Source organism: Botryllus schlosseri, chromosome 9 (genome assembly GCF_051294905.1).
Source record: "Botryllus schlosseri isolate E-star chromosome 9, Bs_hap1, whole genome shotgun sequence".
Classification (NCBI taxonomy): Eukaryota; Metazoa; Chordata; class Ascidiacea; order Stolidobranchia; family Styelidae; genus Botryllus; species Botryllus schlosseri.
The window spans coordinates 26,250,767-26,275,910 of NC_137244.1; the positions used below are offsets into that span (position 1 = coordinate 26,250,767).

At 40.1% G+C, this 25,144-nt stretch overlaps 3 protein-coding genes across 3 annotated transcripts; 1 reads left to right on the forward strand and 2 right to left on the reverse strand.

The window, feature by feature from the left end:
* Window positions 1-777: 777 nt before the first annotated feature.
* Window positions 778-4,392, forward strand: LOC145446858 (uncharacterized). Its single transcript, XM_080325231.1, has one exon. The coding sequence runs from the start codon at window positions 2,016-2,018 to the stop codon at window positions 2,742-2,744; it is 729 nt and encodes a 242-aa protein (XP_080181357.1). The 5' UTR covers window positions 778-2,015; the 3' UTR covers window positions 2,745-4,392.
* Window positions 4,393-6,033: 1,641 nt separating this feature from the next.
* On the reverse strand, window positions 6,034-13,167 carry LOC145446667 (neuronal acetylcholine receptor subunit beta-2-like). The gene is made up of 9 exons (XM_080325018.1): window positions 12,939-13,167; window positions 12,728-12,882; window positions 10,041-10,195; window positions 9,800-9,973; window positions 9,576-9,716; window positions 8,535-8,746; window positions 8,239-8,418; window positions 8,013-8,173; window positions 6,034-6,215 (listed from the first exon to the last, which is right to left on the reverse strand). The coding sequence occupies exons 1-9, from the start codon at window positions 13,150-13,152 to the stop codon at window positions 6,114-6,116; spliced, it is 1,494 nt and encodes a 497-aa protein (XP_080181144.1). The 5' UTR covers window positions 13,153-13,167; the 3' UTR covers window positions 6,034-6,113.
* A 1,524-nt stretch (window positions 13,168-14,691) lies between these two features.
* On the reverse strand, window positions 14,692-20,601 carry LOC145446668 (calcipressin-3-like). The gene is made up of 4 exons (XM_080325019.1): window positions 20,402-20,601; window positions 20,164-20,337; window positions 18,601-18,772; window positions 14,692-16,352 (listed from the first exon to the last, which is right to left on the reverse strand). The coding sequence occupies exons 1-4, from the start codon at window positions 20,537-20,539 to the stop codon at window positions 16,219-16,221; spliced, it is 618 nt and encodes a 205-aa protein (XP_080181145.1). The 5' UTR covers window positions 20,540-20,601; the 3' UTR covers window positions 14,692-16,218.
* Between the last annotated feature and the right edge of the window lie 4,543 nt (window positions 20,602-25,144).

Consider the following 25,144-nt stretch of genomic DNA (forward strand, 5'->3'; position numbering starts at 1 on the left):
GCCGCAACACGATGAACATAACAATGAGCAATTTCGTCCAGCGATTGTTCTTATCAATGCCGATTTCCAGACTTTGGGGACTGTTTTGAGGTCGCTCCAATGTCTGGTCATTCGTTTAAGGCCAGATTAATTACATTTCATACACCGGGTTGGTCCTCGGATTATTTTCTTAAGGTCTCTACTTATAGTGGAAAACAAACCCGTTTCAACGTCGTGTTGTGACGGGTCAAGTCGTGTGTCGTGTCCACGTGTGAAGTCGCATGTCGTGTTCAAGTAGGCCAACTCCAACACAGTTTAGAGAAGAAGTCAAGCGCATAACCACGGTACATCGCATCACGTATTCACGGACGCATCGAGTAAGGCACGCTGATATAGTGAGCGGTTATGCCTGCAAACCTGGTCAGTGTTCACGGTATAGCGATCGTTGCGCAAAGCGATCTGCTTTATCGAAATGCACTGCCGTTTTGTCCCGCTTAGATATGACTATTACGTATTATGAACTATAAATATGATAAGTGACTTTGGCCCCAGACGAGTAAAATATAGCTGAGAAGAATATATCGATATACTGGTTCAATTTAACACCTTTAGCTCCTTTTGCAGATTTAGCGCTATTTTTTAGCGCTTTTTTCTCAATATTTAGCGCTATCTAGCGATTTTTGACACCAGTTTTAGCGATTTTCTTCCATCCGGAGTTGGCAACACTGTGCAAAGCCAGCTTTCCTACAGCTTTGGTACAGCTCAGTGCATTTATGCGACAGCTTTTTCTAACTAGTTCTGCGCTGCGAATCGAGGTAGCACGCTTTAGAAGACCCGTTATTCTAGTCGCCTGTTCTCAGGTCTAAAATATATTTGAATTTATTCAGCTATAGTAAATGGCTTTCACGTTATATGGCGAGAAATGCAAATGCTGGTTCGTATCTGTTTCAAGTTTCAACATCATGATTTCAACCAGTTACCGGACAGAATATGATAGGACCGATAGTATCCTCCGGCCAAATATAAATTGCCAAGCCCTTTACCTCTAGACAGGTTTCCAGTTATCAGGAAATTATGAATATATACTTTTCTCTGCTGATGCTGCTTTGATGTCACAGATCGGGGATTGATATAATTGGCGACTTGAAACCATCTAACTGTACGCTTGAGTAGTAGCCTACATGGCAGGAGTGCTCATATGAGCGCATTTTGTTCGCACCATGACCACAGTATCAGGTTGCTTTGTAAAACTTCCATCATACCTATATCCGACCCACCTTTTCATGAATTGTATGTTGAGCAATTGTGAGACTCGTAGTCGACTAACCACTGCTTTTTTGATTAGTTATATAGTTGTGGATTTTGAAAAGCGAGTATTTCTAGTGCCACATTGAAAAAATGAATTAGTTTTATTAACAACTAGAAAATATGTGTCATTTTGTGCGAGTCGTGATGCTGGTGTTCTGTTGTGTGATGTTTATATGCAGCCATTGCTAGCTCACAGTCATCACTAGTAGTAGTAACAGTGGCGTAGCCAGGGGGCCTGTATGGAATCGGTGTCTTGTGCTCAACCAATTCCTTATTTATTTTTTAGTTTTTTTTTAATTACTTCAACTAGAAGACTCATCGCTGCTCACCTGTTAATTTAGACAAAACGTACCAAGATTCCAGTAGCGCCAGGGGGCGGGTTTCAGGGATCGAAACCCTTCCCATTTCAAACCAGAACCCCTGTCTGTTTGAAACGCCGATTTTATCTCCAATATTTCTTAATTCATTCGCAATTCAGTAATTCATGTTATCATTCATTAGTTGTGTTTTAGTTATGTAGATGCAGATTTCTGAAGGTCTGTAGTTTTGCGCAATTTGAATATCCAGTGGTTTGTACAAGTCTGACTCCACGTGATGCAAAGATTTTATGTATCTTATTGTCTGTACTTAACAGATACTAGGCTACTTGTTAATGGTAGCATCTTTACCTGAAATTTCATTGAAAAAGTTTCTTGAATTATTGCGACCAACACGACACTGGACTAGCAATGACGGCACCTGCTTTTACGGATAATAAGAGTCACAAATTAATATTAGGAAACAGCTTCAGACCATCTGGGTCAACTGCGTTCCACACTGCTAGATACGATTTTAAACCAGCGTCGGTCGATAGCCAAAGGGAAGGACTGCTCGACATTGGCAATGGTAACGAAGTGACTATATCTCTCCCGAACGTTCAAGGTTCTAAAAGTGCCTGCACTGTCTACAAAGGAAGCAAACGTTCAGTTCAGAAGGAATGTGTGTTAATATATGACAACAGCACTGGAGAGTTTACATTGGAACGTACCACGTCACAGATTCAGGTTAAAAGATACCGAGATTCCGGGAACACGAATTTTTCGTCAAATCCGATTTTGCATACTACTACAGCTCCCAGAATGCCTACGCATAACTCTAAAAAGCAATCAAAATCATTAAAACAACAACCAAAGAGAAATGATGAAGGGAAATCTAAAGACTATGCCACATCGGGAAGTTCAAACAGCTTTATGCAGGCTGCTCAACCAAGCTTTGCTCCTCCAAGCGAACAGATGTCCGCTGATGAAGGCAACTCAACCGGCGAAGATAACAGTAGTTCAGATGCGGATTCTTGCTCAAGCAGTGATGAAGACGCTGCTCCATCGCCTTCAAATACTCAGTCTAAGTCTATTTTCGGCTTCGGCAGTCAGCTTGACGATGATCTCGCGTTGAGTGAATCTGGCTCGGACAGTGACTGATTCCAAAACCCCACAATTTTTTGACAGTTACCGCTATGGACTAGGGATAAATTCCTAGTTTTGTGATGTCTACATTGGTGTGTGTGTGTGCTGATAGTTCCAGCACTGATGGTCTTGGTAAAAGTTCCGAAAGGTGTGGTAATATCAAGTTTTCAAACCTCTCGGCTCCCTGCCCAATCAGGAGAGGCGATATCATAACTATCATTGAATAATTGCTGTTGAAATACACCGGAAAACTGGTGTGTCATTGAGCAATGAGCATCAATTATTCGAAATTTGATGCCGGTGACATCATATTTGATGATGTGATCGTTGATATGAAATGTCCTTTCCAATTCTCTGCTAGTTGCTGACGATTACTTCTGACGAGTGTCACCCGAAAATATTCAGGTTTATTTCAATATGAATATATAATTCAATTGTATATTGAAGTTCTGTACCTCCAAGACGTTCTTCAAACGGTTATCATTGTGAATGGTTGTGTGAATGCGGGGGCGAATAGATGTTGTCTAATTGTTAAATAGGCTACATGTTGCTCTATCAGTGTTGTAAATTGCGAAAGTGCAGACCCAAATTTTACATCATTTTCGAGTATATTACTTCAAATTGAAGTAGATGGTGGTAGGAAGATGATGCTCTAATAGGTGAGAAATTTGGAAAACGTTAGTCAACTTTCACTGTGTTTCGTCAAGTGGGTTCACTTGAGGAAATTCCTCACTTACTGTTGGTGATGGACAGATTGATTCGAGTACTCAATTCTGCTTCGTTTATTAATTATAAGTTGTAACGTTTTGAGTAGTGAGAGATGATATTTTTGAGTACTGAAATTATGTGCTCCTCGTCACTAAACGTCAATTTATGAACGAGAATCATAGTTTCAATATTTTTTCCCACTGTGGAATCTTTGAAACCTCGATTGGTCGTAATGCAGCGTACGAAATCTGGAGTGAAAAGCTAAGCATGTAATGGAAATGATATACCCGTGAAGTCATGATCAGCCAACAGCATTGTCACAAAGTTCGATGAAACAGATGTGGTTGAAAAAATACCATGATATTTATACTGTCATGATTAATACCCGACACGTAATATAATTGATCGAATCACTAAAGTATTCGATTTTAGCCTGGCCCATTTATCGGTGAAGCGGGATGATCATAATTTAGTTGTTGTAATATTCAATGTCAGTAAATTTGATATGTATATCCCCGTGACACTTCTTTTTCACACACTCTTGCTGAGTGATCAAAAAGTGGATATGTACTGAACCATGTTTCATGTAGCATCTCAACATTGTCAAACGAGCAGGTTTTTGCTGCTGAACAGTAATTTGGTCTGGTGTATTCCGTATTGTCATACTGCTGTTACTCTATTCATTTTCCGCAACACAATCAAGTTGTAATTCTAGGCAGTGAACTTCAATTGGCACTGTATTTTAATCTTGACAGTTTCATGTCTTTGGTAGCGATTTCGATCACTGCCATTCGCAATTAAACAGTGCTATTGGAATTTGTAATTGCTTCGCAGATGTCCCTGATGCATTGATGTGAGCTTTCTGATTTCATGATTTTATTTATGTTGAGTTTAGAATTTTATTTTATAATGTTCTAGTTCTATAGAACTGGAATAATAAAATCTACGGGTCTGATTCATTTATATTGTAACGCAGGGGTTTTTCTGGTCGCGTAGTCATTTCAGGTGGTACGCAGTAAATGCTTAACTTATATATAAACTTACTGTTCTCGCTAACCGTTAACCTGGGTTGAAATGACTCGACTTCCGATTGTGATCTCAACTGAACGTGATTGAATTTTCAAGTTTTTGCGAATCCAATAAATCTAATTGTAATCTAATTTTAAAAATACTGCAATTATTCTAATCTAATTTGGAAATAACTGTGTAGCTGTAATTTTAATTCTGGTCTAACTTGTGAGAAACTGTTGGTCTCTGATACTAGTCTAATTTGTAGAAAACTGTATAGCTATAATTCTAATTCTAGTCTAATTTATGAACAACTGCAGCTATTTTTATGATTCTAGTCTAATTTGAAAAAAAGACTATTGCTAGGATTTTAATCTAATATAGAAATGCTGAAAATTTTCTAGTTGTCCAAGTCTGCGAGGTGATACACAGCCAGAAAAGGTTGAGAACCACGACTGTAGCATAGGGTTGCCATACGTCCGGAATTTCCCGGACATGTCCGGAATTTCACTGAAAAATCTGCGTCCGGGAGGAATTTCTGAAATATACCTAAATGTCCGGAATTTTGAAGGCTGGAAGCAGACTTAAAAGTTTTTCGTAAATCAACATAAACAATATTATTTTCAAGCAGATTTATGCTATTCAAAATTGTTCTTCGCGCCGCGCGCGAGTTAATGCAACGTATAATGATATTAGTATGGGCACCAGGCACAACCCTCGCCAATAAATGCAATCAAAATGAGTATAAATAACCATCATTTACTGAAATAAGTCAGTTTGTAATCGCAATTTTAAGCTAACGGTATATTCGTAGAGTTGGTTAAGGCCGATTGAATGCTTTAATCACAGACAGTGGTTCCAAATCTTGGGGTCGTCCGCCTCTATCTGGGGATCGTGATGATGTTGGACGCAATCAGCTTCCTAGGCCGTGAGTAAGTGTGGGCAAGCTGAATTGGTTTAGTAATCAACTAATCAAGTTTTGAGCTTTGCCACGGAACATTTTCAAGTGGGAAATGAGGTCGCGCCCATAAAAGGTTGGAAATCACCGGATGTGCAACCTGCTGGTGCATTTTATAGTAGCCTATCGAATAATCAATATTATTGACAGAATTCATACATAAAATTAAACAGCCAAATGCATATAGTAAGTGCCCAACAAGTTACATCGACTACCATATGGTGGGCCCATGATCGTGCTTTTTTGGCGGAAGGGGGGGAGGGGGGGGGAGAAAAAATGTTGTTTCGGACCTGATAAACAGATAACCACGCCGACCTAACTGTATAGCAGGGCTGTCAAACACAATCCTGACAGGTCAGACACGGCCCGCCAGATGATTTCATCCGGCCCGTGGAGGAATCTATTGCAAACCTTAGTAAGTAGCAATCACCAGAACTCACATTACTGGTGGCCCAATTCATGACCTATGTTCCACTTCATTCCTGTATAGTGTATATACAGTCGATGGGCAATGCTTTGCTAGTGTGACGTCATATTGACGGTGAATGTGTTACACCTCATTTTAAAATCCGCTAGTGGGCGCTACAGAGTGTCCGGAATTTGCTTCACAAAAATATGGTAACCCTACTGTAGCACGATTGACATATTTCAACAGATTTATTGAGCGGAAAGTGAAAGAAATAGTAAGCAGTAACCCAAACTGAAACAATTCATTGAAAAATGGCAATTGTTCCGATTACGAATGACACAGTGAACACAAAGAATAGAATTCGATCGACCATCATCGCCACAAATTTCCAGTCCTCGGAGTGCTGTCAAAATTTACGCATTGTCACTGCACATACGCATTAGCACTGCACTCTAGGCCAAAAGATTGTGTCTTCACACCCAATGGGCCGAAAAGGGTGGAAAATGAAAACATAACCCAGCTCAAAATTCTATCGCGGTCATAAATCCTACGTGCACGCATAATTCGGATTTAAATGTTGTACTCGATTTATATCGCGGTATAAGTCTGATATAGGTTTTGGTGTCGTGGGTGTGCAGTCACACCCGTGTATCACAATTGTTACAGTATAATTTGCTATATTGGCTTTATTTTGAACCTGGATTACTCACACGACGTACGTAGGCTATACTTGATCACCGTACATAACTAAACTAGACCGCAAATTAAATGCATCTCTGGATCAGTTTATACAGTAGTTCATGTCCAGCATTAACATTGTTAATTAGATTTTAGCGGGGGAGATAGCGTAGTGGTGACGATAAGCGCCCACGAATCGGGCGAAACTGGTTCGATTCCGGTCGGAGGTTTAGCTGGGCTCTCTTCCCCCGCCGTCGCTGTTATTACGGCGACTAAAAGATCCGACGAAAGAAATAAGCACTTACAAAGAATGGAAAGAACTGGGCGGCTTCAGAAAAAGTTATACATCGAAAAGAACTGTGACATCGGGCACTCTAGGCCGAGGTGGGTGTCAGTCTCAAAAGATCGCAACTGCGCGTCGTTCGATATCCTCCTATCTGTTCATTACATCGCATTGTACACTTTGTGTGACTTTTTCACAGGGCTGTAACCAAGTCACAAGGCTCCGAGTCACAATTAAGTCAATCTCAGTTTTATAGTTTTGACTGGAGTCAAGTCGAGTCATTTTCAATTCACCACCGAGTCAAGTCCGAGTCCAAGTCACCGAGCAGAGGGTCGAGTCCGAGTCATGGTATTATGACTCGAGTCGAGTCCAAGTCATTGTGTTGACTGCCCAGTTTCCAGTTGAAGGCTTGTTAAATCCACTTTATATAACTCTGTTTGGTGATATCGAATGGTTCGCATTTATAATATTCTAATTTTAGTCATTTCTAGCAGTTTCTGGACGCATTTTCAAGTACCAGTACCAATAGACGAAATCCCAATAGTGTGAATACTTCGCTATTCCTCGAAATTACAATGAAACGTCGGTCTTGGCCTTCTGAGTCTCGAGTCATATGACTTGGTTCGAGTCATGCGCAATGACTCGAGTCCAAGTCGAGTCAATACACAAATTGACTCGAGTCGAGTCATTTCCGTATTTTGAGAAAATGACTCGAGTCAAGTCGAGTCATCTGAAAAACATGACTCGAGTCATTACAACCCTGCTTTTTCAGATGATAAATGTAACCCAACGATTATTGATTATTGAGTCTAAATCCAAAGGAACTTTTCGCGGGCCGCATAACGCCAAGGTTTGACCTAATTCAGGAAAGTGGAGCAGGCTTGTCACATAGTTATTTTTAACTTTTCAAAATCAAGAGAGTAAAGAGGGGGGAATACCGTATTAGTGGTGAGCGACGGCGCAGTCCAATCAGGCCCTAGTTCGATTCCCGCCGTCGAAGGTCATTATTATGGGCTCCTCGTCGAGGTGGATGCCAGTTCAACACACCCCTGCTGGTTTTGTCGTTCGGCACCCCCTATCCGTTTATTACATCGCATTTTGTGTCTTGTACATTGTGTGTGTGTGTGTTGGGCAGATTAAATATATAATCTATTCATTGATTGAATACAATCCGAAGATTACATGAAATTCGTTACTGGCCGCCTCTGCTGGCTAGTTAGTCTGTGACACGGCAATTACCTGACGAAACTCATCTCCCTTGCGCGTAGATCCGGCAATATACCCGGTCCAAGACACGAGGTCACGCAGGTCTGAACTGCTCAAAACGGAAGTCTCGGTGCCGAACGCCGGTGGTTGTCTCCGTCCAGATATTCCAACCATACTGATTTTATTCTGAGTCTCTAAGAAACGGACTGCGTTATCGATAACGGAAGTTGAGGAGTGATATCGTTGTAAGTCAATTCACCTGGTTTCATTTCTGGTTGAGGCCTTTCCATGATATATCGAGGCAATATTTCAAGAAAGCATCGTCTAATCCAGGGACTCATTGTGTGGGTATAGGGAGTTCTGTGGTGCAAATTCAGTACGATGACGCTCATTATAACGGAAAGGGTAACGAGACACATGGTGAAGAGAAGGTATTTTCCTGTAAAAAGTTGTTGAATCGTCTAAAAAAGTTTGAGAACCACTGATATAAGGTAGATATATATAACTGCCAAAGGAAACCGTATAAAATTACACACTCCCGGCCAAATATCTCACCAATCAGCGGAATCTCCAAGGATGTCGGAGGTATCATCTTCGAGAGCAAAAGAAGAAACACAGTCAGCGCTAGCAGTACCGATATACATAAGGTCATTTTTTCTCCGCAGTCAGAAGGGGTGTAGAACACCAAAATAGCGAGAACTGTGATCAGTACGCACGGAATAATCAGATTCATTATGTAGAACAGAGGTTTCCGCTGCATTATCAGACTAAAAGAAAAGAATACAGGTTACAGTAAACTGTTCTGTCAAACCCCTATGGTTGTCAAGGGACGGCAGCCGGCGATATTTTCATTGCATTCGGTTATGTAGACTGTGTATGGCCAGGCAATATTGATAGCAGTCACCTGGCTATAAGCACAAAAGAGACTCTGGGTCTTTGGGAATCGATTCGTGGATTATCAACGAAAAATTGAAATAACTCCGCTTCTACTGGTTGACATTGAGTCAAATTTGTTTTGCATCGTCTTCGAAGACAGCTCAACAATTTCATGGGGTTGGCAGAAAAATTTGATTTTTTTTTAAATTTTCAGCCCTAACCCAAGGCTGTTAAGCTCCATGACTAAGTCAATCAATTTGTGCCGTTAAAATTCAACACGCAGTCTACCATGGACGTACTATACATTGCATTAATCCATCTCTCGGATCCGCTACATTTCAGTTCAGTTTATTGTTAATTAATCAAATCATCACGAGACTGCGATATCATGAGCAAATAGGAAGGTGTCGAAATAACGACTTGGAGGAGTCTTTGAAATCAGACACACACCTGGGCTTAGGCGATGTAAATAAGAGGTATGCACATTGCAAATTGAGCACTGAACGGAAGGAAATGCGGGATAAAACGGCTATCGATGAAAATGAATGACGCAAGTATCGATACGCGAGATTCATATGTCAGGTCGAGGTCCGGCTATATTCTACACGTAGGCACCATCAGGCTTTAAAACCGCGATATAATTCTGAGCTAGGTTCTGTTTTCGTGCAGTGCTCCACCCTTTTGGGTGTGAATAACCTACTTGTAATAAGAGCAACTCGCCTGTAATTTAATTGCTGGAAATCGTCTTCTCCACAGCAATCGCTTCGATATGCTGGGGCACTTTCAACATGCCATTCGCCGCTTGGCACCATGCTTGTCATATCAGCTTCATTTTGAGACAAGGCGAGATTTAGGTCCCTTCTGCGAAGTCGTACATTGATACATATAGTCAAGGTACGGTGTACGAAACGGAAGTAAAATGTTGCAATAACAAAAGTATAAACCTTGTATAAGTCCAGGAACGGAAAGTCATACTGCAGTTCTGTCTGTCGAATGGAAACCTGCCAACTTTCAAGTTGCATGTGCTTTTATAAATAGCTTGCGGCGTCCACATCACCTCGCCAAGATAGGTTATTATCGCGTTTGAAGAAAGGGACACTTCGTACTGACCATCAATGCTGGAAGAGAACATTTCCGCTGAAGCTATTTGTTCATCTTATCATCAAACAGTAATTGATAGCCTACTTGTTATATAGCACAACATCTGGTAGCCATATTTTAGTTGACGGAAGTTGCAACTTTTTTAAATTCGAAAATTCCTTGGGGCTCCACATCAAACGACTATCTTGCCATTTGTGAGGGATGAATACTTTTGTCGTCATGTATTGCTCTCTTTCATCCTGTAAAACAACCCATATAGCGTGTAAATCATCTTGATTGGACGTGGTATAATAGAGGTAGGATAAACTTTTAGGTATCAGAGGAGAGATTCGTTTTTACTGTCACGGCATCCAGTCGCAATACATTTTCCAAGGCTCCCAGATCCAAACCAACCTAGGTCTCAGCAGTGTGCAACCACTGTATTAAAGCAATCAAGAAAAATTACCACGACCACTGACTACTCAAGATGTTGATATGTATTAGGTTCGATATGTCACGAAAATCATCTATCCTAGGGTTGCATTTAAAACAAACGGTGTTTTAAAACAAAGTCCTTTCAAAAAATCGTGATTTTTTTTAAGTTGTAAAATTATGCCATTACTGTGTAAATACTTTCCAAAAAACATGTTGTATGAGCCTACGGACAATTACCACCCTATATAGCAGACGTTATCGAGATGGGATGGCTGGAACCCTATAAATAGTCGGTTCAACAGCAATAGTACAGATATTTCGTCACAGGAGCTATATTTACCCTATATTTTAAATTGTCAATGTCAATACACTATGGCGTCACAATTGAATATTCGTGACGTCATGGCTTAAAAAAAACAATAAAAACATGTTTCAAACAAGGGCGGCCTTGTTTTAAACATGTTTGTTTTAAATTGATTTTTGTTTTAAATGCAACCCAATTCTATCCTATGATAAACTATATATGAGCAACTAGTTTAGCAAAACAACTGCTATAGGTTACGACTTACCTTTTTTAAACCTATCGTGGCTCTTATAATAGCCTACTACTGGCCTCCACAAATAGGAACAGAACTATATGAATTATTGCTGAAGTATCAGTTCATTCGGAGCCCTGAATGAAGCTGAAGGCGCCGCGGCCCGGTAATCGTCGAATCACCACAAATGTCGCCGCATGGACAGGACGACGATTAAATCATTTGAACAACTAAATAATTCTAGTTGTCTAATTATAATTAATTAGAGCGGCATGCCGTAATCTAATTCTAATCTAATTTGTGAAATTGTTCTGTGCTCCAATTTATATTCTAATCTAATTTCGGTTTTCCTAAAAATGCTACACGAGAACTGCATTGTGCGAAACGAACGAAGCCTGTACGGACATTTGCCATCCTCCAGAGGTGGTCAGTAACGAAGTACTTCTACTTTTCAGAAGTACTCAAGTAGTTTTCCACTACTTCTGGTCCTTACTCCAGTAGATCTGATTTTCTATACCTCTACTTCTACTTCGTAATATTTTGTGATCTACTTAGTTTCTTTTCGCTAATTTCATCTTGACAAGTAGAAGTAGTTTAATCCCCCAATACGAAAGATAGCCTGAGGAATTTCGGGGCTGTTTTCGCGGAGTACCAGCATTTAATATTCTTAAAAGTGAAGTAAAGCCCAGACATTTTGTTACACTTCGCGCACAGTATTTATGGAGTGAGAAATATGTTTACACGAAAATATCAGTGAATATAACTTAGGTACCGGATTGCTTTGTTCCGCTCACACCGCATTGTCTTCCATATCAAATATTTCATCATAGTAAATATGACCCACCATAACGTTTGAAACTACCATTTCGCTATCTAGTTACATATCATATTGTAATCTAGCAGCCCACGACGTGTCCAGCTAATCTGGAAAATCCGGCTTTTTTTAACGTTACACCTGTTTTAGCAGATCACCTTTGATGCATTGAAAGATATGAAAGATATTTTCCGCGTTTTAGAAGTGGTATTTGTATTTCACTTTCAATTCCGAGTATCATACTTTGAGTTCTAATTACTTTCAGTTCTTTTGTCTGCAGACCATACATGTTGAAGCATAAAAGCAAATGCCTCTATTTTCCGAAAATAAAGCTACACTGTATATAAATTTTACGATCCACAATATTTGTTATTAGCGTATATTAATCACGCTAAGTGCTGAAACCGTATCCGATACAACTTCTCCGTATTGCTCCTCGCCTAAACTCGAGGCCTTACAATATGGAGTAGGGCGCCATGTCATGATATTCTCTAAAACGGGGTCTTGTAAACAAAGGGTTATTATCGGAAATTGATACCTCCTGGGATTCATCAATACGAATCAAGCTCTCTGCACCTTCGGCATAGCACAATTTGCAGCTTTTGACAGTGCATGCGAACGAATTAAGATTGTTTTCAGAACTACTTACTTACTTGAGTAGATTTGAAGCCAGCCAATTCTACTTCTACTTCAAGTAGTTTTAGGTTGCTTATGTAAGAAGTACTTCTACTTGTACTTGAGTAGATCTTTTCGTCGCTACTTCTACTTGAGTAGCTTTCTTGACTACTTTGACCACCTCTGCCATCCTCATGCTTTTTTATATGAACTGAACATGTTTTTTGTTGTGCTTCTTTCGAATTTGGGATTGAAATGAAAGTCTACAAATTCAGTAATTCTAATTAAAATAATTCTTATTCCTCTAATCTAATTTTGAAAAGCTGAAATCTTTTATTTGTCCGACTCTGCGTTAAACGAAATCCATTCAAAAAAAGGTCTTTCAGACTTACCAACCCAATTAATTGCGATATGATCATATGAAAGTGCACATTCACTTGATCCGCCTTCGGCCTCAGTAAACTGTTGTATCTACTAGGTGACAACAGGTGATCCATGAGTAGTTTTTCAGCGGTGACATCTCCGAAAGCAGTACCACAGCAGTAAACTGTAGGCAAGACTCAAATAAAGCTAGAATTAACCCGTTTGAGACAGCGGACTTACCGATAAATATGGTACAAATTACAGTCATGCTCATGCTCATCTCTCCCACTCCCTTGTTGATTGCCACAATACAGCTGTCGACTCTTTCGGCATCAGCCGAGTATACTACCTTATACGCAAGACGCCCGTAACAAATTAGCCGATGTAGTGTCAGATCGCCCTCCAGAGCGTGAAGGTTTTCAACTCGCACAACCCACACACAGCTGGTGTACATGTTTTATTGCATATCGCACATAATGACAGTGAGGTTTAATAATGAGCCAATGTAATAAGACCACCGAATAGCGAAATATCTGCCACTGTGTGAAGATCATGATGGCAAACTCGGAACTGGGAAGACTAAAGATAATACTCGTAGTCGTAGTCTAATTAGAGCGAAATGCTGGTAATCTAATCTAAGAATTTTTTTCTATGCTCCAATTTCAAGTCTAATCCAACTTGTGAAAGGATTTTATCAGGGATATCTAGTCTAGATATCCCTGGATTTTATGCTCTCATTCATATTGTCGGTGTGTATAGGGTTTATTACAACAGTGTATTCACACCCATATTATAGCATATGACGTTGACTCCTATTGGAATTATGTCGAGTGTCTATAAGCTCGTGTAAGAGCTGGTAACTGACAACCTCCAAACCTTCATGAACCTGCTAACCACAAGCAGATCTCATTTGATCTGGCTTTCATTCGATCAGAGACAACCGCTGTCAACTATTGCAGAGTGTTGCAAATTATACCGCTGATACAGCTTGCGGGACCATATGATAATATCCAACATTGTGTTTTCCACGCCATATTAGGAAACGAATAAGACTTCCGATTGCAATGATCACGAGTCTATATAAGCGCATGTTTAGTTGACTCGAGATGAGATTCATGCTAAAGCTACTGAATTACGTTAATAAACTGTGTATGAACAATATTTCCGTACGAAGAGTTCACGACTTCAACGCAGGACATTCTCTCAGTTAAGTACCAGACGGTTACAGCCTATACGCGGGGACAACTACTTCGTCTGTGTTCTACTTACAGAGATATAACCTTATAAGTTGTTGCAATATCTAATTTCTAGCTTTCCGGAAAATGCCACCGAAGAACTGTATAGCGCGAAACGAGCCAACTTGCTGTACTGATTCACGTGCTTATGAAATGATCTCTGATTTGATATAACTGAGATTGACTCACACTCACTTTCCAAGTTTTCGCGAATTCAGTAATTTGAATCTAATTTGAAGCAAAAAATATGTGAATAGCTATAATTCTAAAATTCAGAAAAGCCGAAAAAATTATAGTAGTCCAATCCTGCATCATGGCACCTAGCCGAAACTGGTTTATTTCAATAGGAATATACGATTCAATCGTGTATTGAAGTTCTTTAGCTAGGGTTACCACGTCCTCCTTTCAGAAGATTTGTCCTCATATTTCAAGAAATCTCAAACGACCTCCGAAGATGCCCAAATGTCCTTTTTTTTGGCAATTCTACCTCCTTTATTGTTCGAGAGTCAGGCGATCGTACAGATAGAACTACAAAATCCTATAACAGACGTGAAAGTCGGAAAAATGACATTTTTTACTCAACCCATCAATATTAGCAACTGGTCAAATATCCAAATTTCCCTGATGAATAACACTTAATCTTCTGTGACTTGCTGAAAGTGCCCTCTTTTTTGGATCTCAAATTATGACAACCCTACTTTACTGTACGTATCGTACCACAATCCCCAAATGTATCAGCAGCACATAATACACACGAATAGATTGATAGATTTTATTGTCAGTCAGTCATGGAAATATGCACAGTGATACGAATAACTGTAAATGCTACTTAACGTGGACGTTGTGCAGAAACTTTTCAGTATGATAGAATACTGTAAAAAGTACATTCGAAAATACATACGATTTGAAGTAGGCCTCATAAAATGCTCTACATGCGTCGCAGCATGCCTCAGAATAAATATCATATGCTGAGAGCCAAATTAACCTCAGAAGGTTGATAGAAAAAGCCAAAATCAAACTTCATAGCGTTTTTCGGCAGTCAATGCATGTTGACATATACTGTTCAATTGTATATTGAAGTTCCTCTGAGAAGTTCCTGGAACCTATGCTGTCCGGTACTATCGACTGTGCAATGTTACTATCATAAAGCGAGTAGAAAATCCTTAAACATGGGCAATCATTTGCATCATTGGTGTGCAATGTGCAGCGTGAATCCTTGTTTGAAAAGTGGGCCAGACATGAATAACGCTTACAAACTTTTCTAGCATAATCGCAAGACCATCTCACCAAGAGCTTGCAACCGCGATTAAGATACTTAAATAATCCCTGATAGCTGAGAGAAAATCGTGAAATTCTCTTCTTCAGGGTCATTGAATAAATATTGTCAAAATATTCATGTGCAAAATCAGCATCAGCGCATGCATATTTTGGCGAATTCGGTATTTTTGTCTCTTCCATCAGTCCATTCGATCTTGGCTCAAACGTATCAGACCAAGATAAATTAGAAACACATTTTGTGAGTCATACACCGTTAAAAATCGGCGCTCATAAGAGGGCTGCAAGATGTTTCTCTTAAAGGGGCACTGCACTCTAAAAATGATGTGGTCTCAAATTGAAGGACAAAACGAAAGAAAAATTTTGGCCGCAGCCGTTTTCTTCAGAACGCCACCGTAATGGAGCTGTAATGTATTGGAATTTCCAGAGTTGCAGCACGCTCCAGCAGTCACGAAGAGATCGAACTTTATATAGTTGTCATGTCAGCCGATGTTATGAAGGAAATAGAATACACTAGGCCCGATTTTGACATAAATCTCTCGACTGGACATATTCCGTTGAACGCGGTATCTAAACCACCTTGGCATGTATGATATATTTCCTTCATAACATCGGCTGACAACTATATAAAGTTCGATCTCTGCGTGACTGCTGGAGCGTGCTGCAACTCTGGAAATTTCAATACATTACAGCTCCATTACGGTGGCGTTCTGAAGAAAACGGCTGCGGCCAAAATTTTTCTTTCGTTTTGCCATTCAATTTAAGACCACATCATTTTTAGAGTGCAGTGCCCCTTTAAATGAAGATGCGCTACATCATTATGGTGTCATGTCGTCCAAAAGTGAAGTGAATGCCCTTTTGCACATTCTCAAAACCTAACCACGATAGTTTGCAGTGTTCTTGATAAGATACTTTGCAAAATTCACCACGCGTAACCGCATGGTAGAATTGGCGATTTTCACTCTCCTATAACCAGGAGACATGTAAACGTGACGAAGCAGAAAACTGAGTCATCCCTGGAAATCTGGGCGTCTGGTCTGCTGTATCTTCTGACGTTGTCCTGGTTTGTAGGACATTTCTTCGCTCGTGTGAAGAAGGATTTTCGGGGTCTGATCGCAGCCCGGGTGAATCTCGTGCGACGATCCTGAATTTTCAAGTATACAGGTTCAAAGTTTTGACATGCGATCGACAATAATTACAACAACAGCGACTTTTGATATTTTATCCTTTTTCTGTCTTTACATAGTGCTACAGATGTGCACCGGACGGTGTTGGTTCTTTTCAATAATGTTATTCAATTGACTAATATATTATCATGAAATAAACGCAAATATTTTCGGCTGACACTCGTCAGGGGTATTCGCCAGCAACTAGTATAGAAATAAAAAGAACATGGTACGGCATATCAACAATAGTATCATTGAATGTGACGATTGTTGATATACAATGTTCTTTTCAATTCCCTACCGATTGCTGAAAATTACCGCAGACTAGTGTCAGCCGAAAATATCCGGGTTTGAATGATATATTCATATTGAAATTGAAACAAAATTTTCTGATGACACTCAATAGCTAAATCTCAAATAAACTAGAGGTCGACCAATTATCGACATGGCCGATTATCGAGGCCGATATTTAGAGCTTGCCCGATTATAGATATCGGCCTATGAAGGCTGATATCGCGGCCGATATTTTATATTTAAAATTCAAAAATTTCGGAAATTCAATGCTCCGTGTTCTCAATCTCAAGAAATCGACGACGCAAAGGGCGAAATATGACAGATTTACTCTTGCAGGACGAGTTTAGCTGGGTGAGCATGCAGAGAAACTATGCTTCCTGCATTACAATCCATCTTTTCTGGACTGATCTCCAATTCTGTGTCATATTTTGCTTTATGGGTTATCTCAAATTTCATCGAATGTGCACAATTAAGCAATGATTCTTTTCAATTTCAGTTTTCTCGTTTGTTGTTCAGCTTTCTGTGGCATGTACAAGTGTCATCTTGCCTAATATATAATATTTTTGGTGAAATTGTTCTCTGCTCCTTCCATATTAATATCGGCCTATGATATTGGTATCGGCCTTGTGAGTGAGCCGATATATCGGTATCGGCCTGTAAAAATCAATATCGGTCGACATCTAAAATAAACATGGCATTGATAGTATTTTCAACAGTGGAAGTCAGTAAACCTCGACTGGTCGTATCTCAGCATACGGAACATGTAGTACAAAGCTATGCACGTCTCACGTTACTGCAAATGACAAATCCGTGAAGTTGTGATCAACCAACCGCTTTGTAGCAAAGTGCAATGAAATCAGTATACGGGCGAAATTATACCAAACAATCTTTAATTAATGTGATGTTGGATTATATTCTCGCATGACATTCTTTGTGGCCGCATTAAAGGTGCATATTTGAACTTTTCATATCATTTACAATTGTGACATCATAGTAAGTGATACTCCACTCGAAGCGTAATACTCGATTCAGCTTCGAATCACTCAAGCATGTCCCTAGATTTATTAGAACACGCTAGGTGAAAAGCTCAACCTTGACTCATCCACTTAAGCTTGATGCTGAGCAATCAAAGGCCAACCAAGGCTGTGTCAACAAAAGGAGTTTGTATACCATCGAAAAATAGTACAATTGAACGCTCTCTTATTCCAAATTTCATACTGGTGACTTGATATTTTGTCATAAGATTGTTGATGTACAACGTTCTTTCCAATCTAGTTGCTGACAATTACCCCTGAAGAGTGTCAGTCAAATATATCCGGGTTCATTTCAACATGAATATACTATTCAATTGTATATTCAAGTACTTGATTACGAGGCACAACTTGAGGAATGTCCATACAAGGGTTGTAATGACTCGAGTCATTTTCTCAAAATACGGAAATGACTCAACTCGAGTCAATCTGTGTATTGACTCGACTTGGACTCGAGTCATTGCGCATGACCTGAACCAAGTCATATGACTCGAGACTCAGACGGCCAACACCGACATTTCATTGTAATTTCGAAGAATAGTAAAGTAACCACACCATTGGGATTTCGTCTATTGGTACTGGTACTTGTAAATGCGGTCAGAAACTGCTAAAAGTGAGGAAAATTAGTATATTATAAATGCGAACCATTCGATATCACCAAACAGAGTTATAAAAAGTGGGTTTAACAAGACTTTAACTGGAAACTGATCAGTCAACACAATGACTTGGACTCAGACTCGAGTCATAATACCATGACTCTGACTCAACCCTCTGCTTGCTGACTTGGACTTGACTCGGTGGTAAATTGAAAATGACTCGACTTGACTCGAGTCAAAACTATAAAAGTGAGATCGGCTTGCGACTCGGAGCCTTGTGACTTGGTTACAACCCTGGTCCATACCCGGCTGTAGCGTCGACAATGTAGAAATGAGTTCATGGTTGATGACAGGCACTCCCTCGGCGATCGATTTCCAACCTACTGGCGGAGAAGCGGGGGGTGATATCAGGAACATTTTTTCCGGTTCAGGTGGCTCCAAAGCTATTCTTGGCGAGGACTCAGATTCGTCGCTGGCCTGAATTTGTAATAAAAGTTGAACTTGAATTACAACATTTCACATTAGCAGTCCGGAACTGTTGCAATCAGACGGGTCAGTAGGACTGTGCACAATGATTCGAGTCATCTGAATGGAGAGAGTTAACCAGTACCACCGTAAATACTGTTATTACAAATCAAAAATTTTAAAAACAAAAAAATACAAAATTTTAAACGTGGAAAGTTAAGCTATTACAGTTAGAAGGTTTTGATTTGTAATATCAGTATTTACGGTGGGTAGCTCTATAACGAATAATTAAGAATTGTGAGGTAGCCTAATCAGCATTTTATAAACTGGCTAATTCGTGAGTTGCTGAAGTTTAATTTGAAAATCCAATTTCATATCAACCATACACCTTCAAAGTACATTTTGCACTGATTTTTTTGTTGAAGCGGAATGCCACATCACATGGAATTTTATTCAGTTTCAGGTTCGTCCCTCCCAAATTCTTTATTCATCCAAACTTTTTTTTTACATTTAGTTTGGAGCTACATGGTTCAATTTTTTGAATTCCTTGTCCCAGAATTGACGAATAAGACATTTTCAATCATTTTACCATCACTGTAGCGCAGGATATTGATTTTGAAGATTAATCCCATGCGGCGCCATCTAGTGAGAAGAAGATTTCAAGTTGCATTATCTTTTGAACCGCTGAAAATTCTTCAAAAATTATTTACTCAGAATTCAGACAAAAATAACATTACGTAGATATTGGACAATTCTGAGGCAATGCATTACAAATGTCAAAAATTAAGCTAAAAGATAATGGAATCAGCCAAAGATTATTTTTCTAGTACCGAAATTATATGCTCCTTGCACTAAGAGTTAATTTTTAATGAGAATTATAGTTTCCATACTATTTTCCACTGTGGAAGACAGTTAGTCTCAAGTGGTCGTGTTGCAGCATACGAAACACGTAGTACAAAGTTATGCATGTCAGTGAAAATGATATGTCTGTGAAGTTGTGACCAACTCACAGCATTATCACAAAGTGCAAAGAAACTAAGCTCCGACAACTTGGTCATGAACCCTTGCACGCTTGCAGGAACGAAATTCTACGGAGCTACGAATAATTCTAGTGGCTCAGTGCTCACAGACCAAGTATTTACAATGATAATTTCAATTCAAAGAGGCTGACTATACATGCTGCTACATGAACTCTAGATCTGTTATCAAAATCAGTAGAATTGCTGCACTGAGTCTTGGTAACTAATAAGCTTGATAATAATTAAATTTAGTGGATGCAATCAAAGGAATTATCGTATACAAATAATACTAGCAACTCTAGATTAAATCTTATAAATATATAAGCTGTTAACAGTTATCCTTCAGCCAATACAAATGAGCGAAATAACGAGGCGCAGGCCAACCTGTTGAGCAAAGAACGTCCTTATCGTCTTATCATTGAATTTATAGTCATGAAAAAATATTCTGGCGCGTGCAGCTTCAGTTGAATCCCGGAAATCGACTTTAACTCTTCGGAAATTCGGGAAGTAAGCAAATTTCTCCGGATTGAGTTCAGAAAATAAGTCTTCGAATTGAGTCTAAAATTTCAATAACAAACAACGCTGATTAGTTGGTACTAGTATGGTTTAATAATCAATTTACCTTTGTGCTACTATCATCAAATACATTGCTTGGTAATTCACACACAATGATGGACGATGGAAGATCGCTCAAGTCCATGTCATCGAGGTTGAAACCCGAAGTTTCAACAAGGTCTTGAAAAATTCTCTCACTAACCATCTTAGTACTCAAAGCATACAGAAGGCTACAAAGAACAACGTTAACGGTAATAAATTGATAAAGAGATAAAAATACATCTACCAAATTTAAAATTAAATACCACTTTCGCCGGACCTGGACTACAGGGTTGGTTCGATTATGTTCACAATAAGAGCAATTCTGTTCACAATAAGAACAGTCTCATGTTCACAATAAGAGCAGTCGTTGTATTCACAATAAAATCGAGGAGGGTTGGTTCGATTATGTTCACAATAGGAGCAATTCTGTTCACAATAAGAACAGTCTCATGTTCACAATAAGAACAGTCATGCTCACAATAAGAGCAGTCGTTGTATTCACAATAACATCAGTCGCAGCACCACCATATCCCCTGGACACGATGTCCGAGTGGCAACATAGTCCGAACACAACCCAGACATGATGTCCGAACACCCCCAGACACGATGTCCGAGTGTCAACGCAGTTCGAACACACTTCTGACATGATGCCCGAACACCCCCAGACACGATGTTCGAGTGTCAACGCAGTCCGAACACACCCCAGACACGATGTCCGAACCCCCCAGACACGCCCTAGACACGATGTCCGAGTGTACACGCAGTCCGAACACACCCAGACACGATGTCCGAACGCCCCTTCCCCCAGACACACCCCAGACATGATGTCCGAATACCCCCCAGACATCCTCCGGACACGATGTCCGAGTGTCAACGCAGTCCGAAGACACCCCAAACATGATTTTATGAACACACCCTAGACTTCATATTTGAACACAGGCCGGGGCATGATGTCCGAACACGATTTCCGATTGGCAACGCAGTGCGGACACACCTCAGTCATGATATCCAAACACCCCCAGACATGATGTCCAGAGTGTCAATGCAGTCCGAAGATACCCCAGACATGATAATACAATAAGAACAGCCATGTTCACAATAAGAACAGTCTCATGTTCACAATAAGAGCAGTCATGTTCACAATAAGAACAGTCTCATGTTCACAATAAGAGCAGTTATGTTCACAATAAGCGCAGTCTCATGTTCACAATAAGAGCAGTCGCTGTATTCACAATAACGTCAGTCGCAGCACCACCATATCCACCGGACACGATGTCCGAGTGGCAACATAGTCCGAACACAACCCAGACATGATGTCCGAACACCCCCAGACACGCTGTCCGAGTGTCAACGCAGTCCGAACACACTCCTGACACGATGCCCGAACACCCCCAGACACGATGTCCGAGTGTCAACGCAGCCCGAACACACTGCTGACATGATGTCCGATCATCCCAGACACGATGTCCGAGTGTCAACGCAGTCCGAACACACCCCAGACACATTGTCCGAACGCCCCCCAGACACACCCCAGACATGATGTCCGAACACCCCCCAGACATCCTCCATACGCGATGTCCGAACTCGCCACGCCCCAGACATGATGTCCTAGTGTCAACGCAGTCCGAACACACCCCAGACACGATGTACGTACGACCCCCCCAGACACACCCCAGACACGATGTCCGAGTGTACACGCAGTCCGAACACACCCCAGACACGATGTCCGAACGCCCCTTCCCCAGACACACCCCAGACATGATGTCCGAATACCCCCCAGACATCCTCCAGACACGATATCCGAACTCGCCATGCCTCAGGCATGATGTCCGAGTGTCAACGCAGTCCGGAGACACCCCAAACATGATTTTATAAACACCCTAGACTTGATATTTGAACACAGGCCGGGGCATGATGTCCGAACACGATTTCCGATTGGCAATGCAGTGCGGACACACCTCAGTCATGATATCCAAACATGGGGGTGCTGCGACTGATGTTATTGTGAATACAACGACTGCTCTTATTGTGAACATGACTGTTCTTATTGTGAACATGACTGCTCTTATTGTGAACATGAGACTGTTCTTATTGTGAACAGAATTGCTCTTATTGTGAACATAATCGAACCAACCCTCCTCGACCTGGACTGCCGTATTCAGTATTCACGGGAAACCCTATCGAAATCACTCGGACTGTTCAGAATAATAAGTGACGTTAAATTTACCTCAGCAGCAGAGAAAATATTTATGGATTTGGATTTGAAGGTTCGGATTAGGATTAGATTAGGATATATAAATTTTTAATCCGCTCATCTTTGGAAAGAAAGAGAGAGAGAGAGAGAGAGAGATATTTATTTCTTCGTCAACCGGAATAAACAGAATGAGTATGAAAAAAAGTACTCATAACAAAACAAAAAACACAGTAATAATAGCAACACATACACAGTAATAATAGCATGTAACTGGCTCTAAAACGGATGGAAGTTGGTATGAAATTCGCGATGGTATGGGTATGGGTAACTTATTAGAAGAGCTGGTGTCTTGGATTCGACTTTTATCGCCAAAACCTAGTCTGTGCCAGCAGGAGGAGTTCCTGAACCATCTGAAAATAGTAAATTGAGCTTGGAGTGTGATCAAACTATATGACCTTCACGGTCGTATCAATCATTCCTATCTTTCATGTCATCATCATCATCATTGGTTTATTAGCAATTTTATCAGTTCAATACACCACAAAAATGCGATACAATGAAAATATAGGAAGGTGTCGAAGCGACTTGGAGTAGTCTATGGAATCAGACACCCACCTTGGCCTAGGCCCTAGGCAATGTTTATATAGCTTAGCGTGTAAAGAGGAGGCATGCACACTGAATGAAATGTAAGGGACAAAAATGGGGTGGCATGTCATGGAAGGCGAGATCGATAGGTCAGTCGTGGTCCGGTAGTCTTGAGGATGCACTAGTATTCATTTAGTAGTAATTGCTTGTATTTCGGTACCGAATACTGTGTATGCATATTTTCTGTAACACCATCATTGTCGTCTGTTTGTTATGTATTTTGGTTGGGTGAAAATTAAGACTCTCTCTCTCTCTCTCTCTCTTTGTCCAATTATACACAATTTCATGCAGGTGACGTCATATTTGGTAATACAATTGTTGATATACAACGTTTTCTTTGAGGAACTTCTTGGAGTTGGAGGTGCTCAGGTGCTGAACTTCAATATACAATTGAATAGTACATTCATACCGAGCCATACGAATTCTCTGTCGGAAATCTAGATATGACAGATGTAATAGGATGTATCGAGGCGTTGGAATATTGAAAGTGGAAGACATTTCATCCAGTGTGCATGCCTCTGACTGAGGAAGCTGCTATATAGCTGAGCTTCGTGTCCAAGTTTTGAGGTATAGTCTTTGAAGTCAGACACCCACCTGTGATTCCAGTTTACTTTAGAAAAAAGTGTAGAATGATTGTAATTCTAATATAATTTGCAAAAGCTGTAGATTTTCTAGTTGTTAAGTCCAGCCATGGCCCAAACGTTGGGATCTGTACACTCACCTCACTAAAGATTACCCAATGAATCTTGAATTGTATAATGGTTTCATTTAAGCGGTGTTCTGATGTAGTGCTGTAGTGGTATTCTTTCCCGGGGATGTATCTATTTTGTCAATGTCGCCAATTCCGACAACTATTCTACTTGAGTTTGAGTAATATTATAATTATAATTACAGGTACGCACAATGTGTCCCAATTACATTCTACAGGGTTGGTGCGATGACATGCAAAATAAGGTCAAAAACATGCAAAATAAGGTCAGTCGCGACATGCAAAATAAGGTCAGTCACATGCAAAATAAGGTCAGTCGCGACATGCAAAATAAGGTCAGTCCGCGCATAAATCCAAATCTATATTTCAATTCCAAATCCAACTCTTTTTCTTATGAAAACGAAATTCAAAATATCTTTCCTGTATAGTAGCCTACGTTCAACAGTGAAATTCCTTATCTATATCCTAAGTCTTAGGATGTTTCAATCAAAAGATAACCATGATTATCTTGATTACGAAGTCAGTCGCATGTGAAATATTATTATCAGTCGGCGCGTAAATCCAAATTCATATTTCAATTTGAAGTCCAAGTCTTTCTCTTATGAAAAATAAATTTAAAATATCTTTCCTATATAGTAATTTCATGATTGAGATTCCTCATCTATATCCTAAAGGTGAAGATGTTTAAATAAAACATGATCAGACGATTATTACGATTACGGGGTGATTAGTCGCACCTAGAATATTAACAGTCCGTGTATAAATCCAAATACTTACTTCAAATCCGACTTTTTTCTTGTGCCACTGACCTTACAGTCTGCAATCTGCATGTGGCGACTGACCGTATTTCGCATGCGACTGACCTTATTTTGCATGCGACTGACCTTATTTTGCATGTGACTGACCTTATTTTGCATGTGACTGACCTTATTTTGCATGTCGCGACTGACCTTATTTTGCATGTGACTGACCTTATTTTGCATGTGACTGACCTTATTTTGCATGTCGCGACTGACCTTATTTTGCATGTGACTGACCTTATTTTGCATGTGACTGACCTTATTTTGCATGTCGCGACTGACCTTATTTTGCATGTGACTGACCTTATTTTGCATGTGACTGACCTTATTTTGCATGTCGCGACTGACCTTATTTTGCATGCGACTGACCTTATTTTGCATGTGACTGACCTTATTTTGCATGTCGCGACTGACCTTATT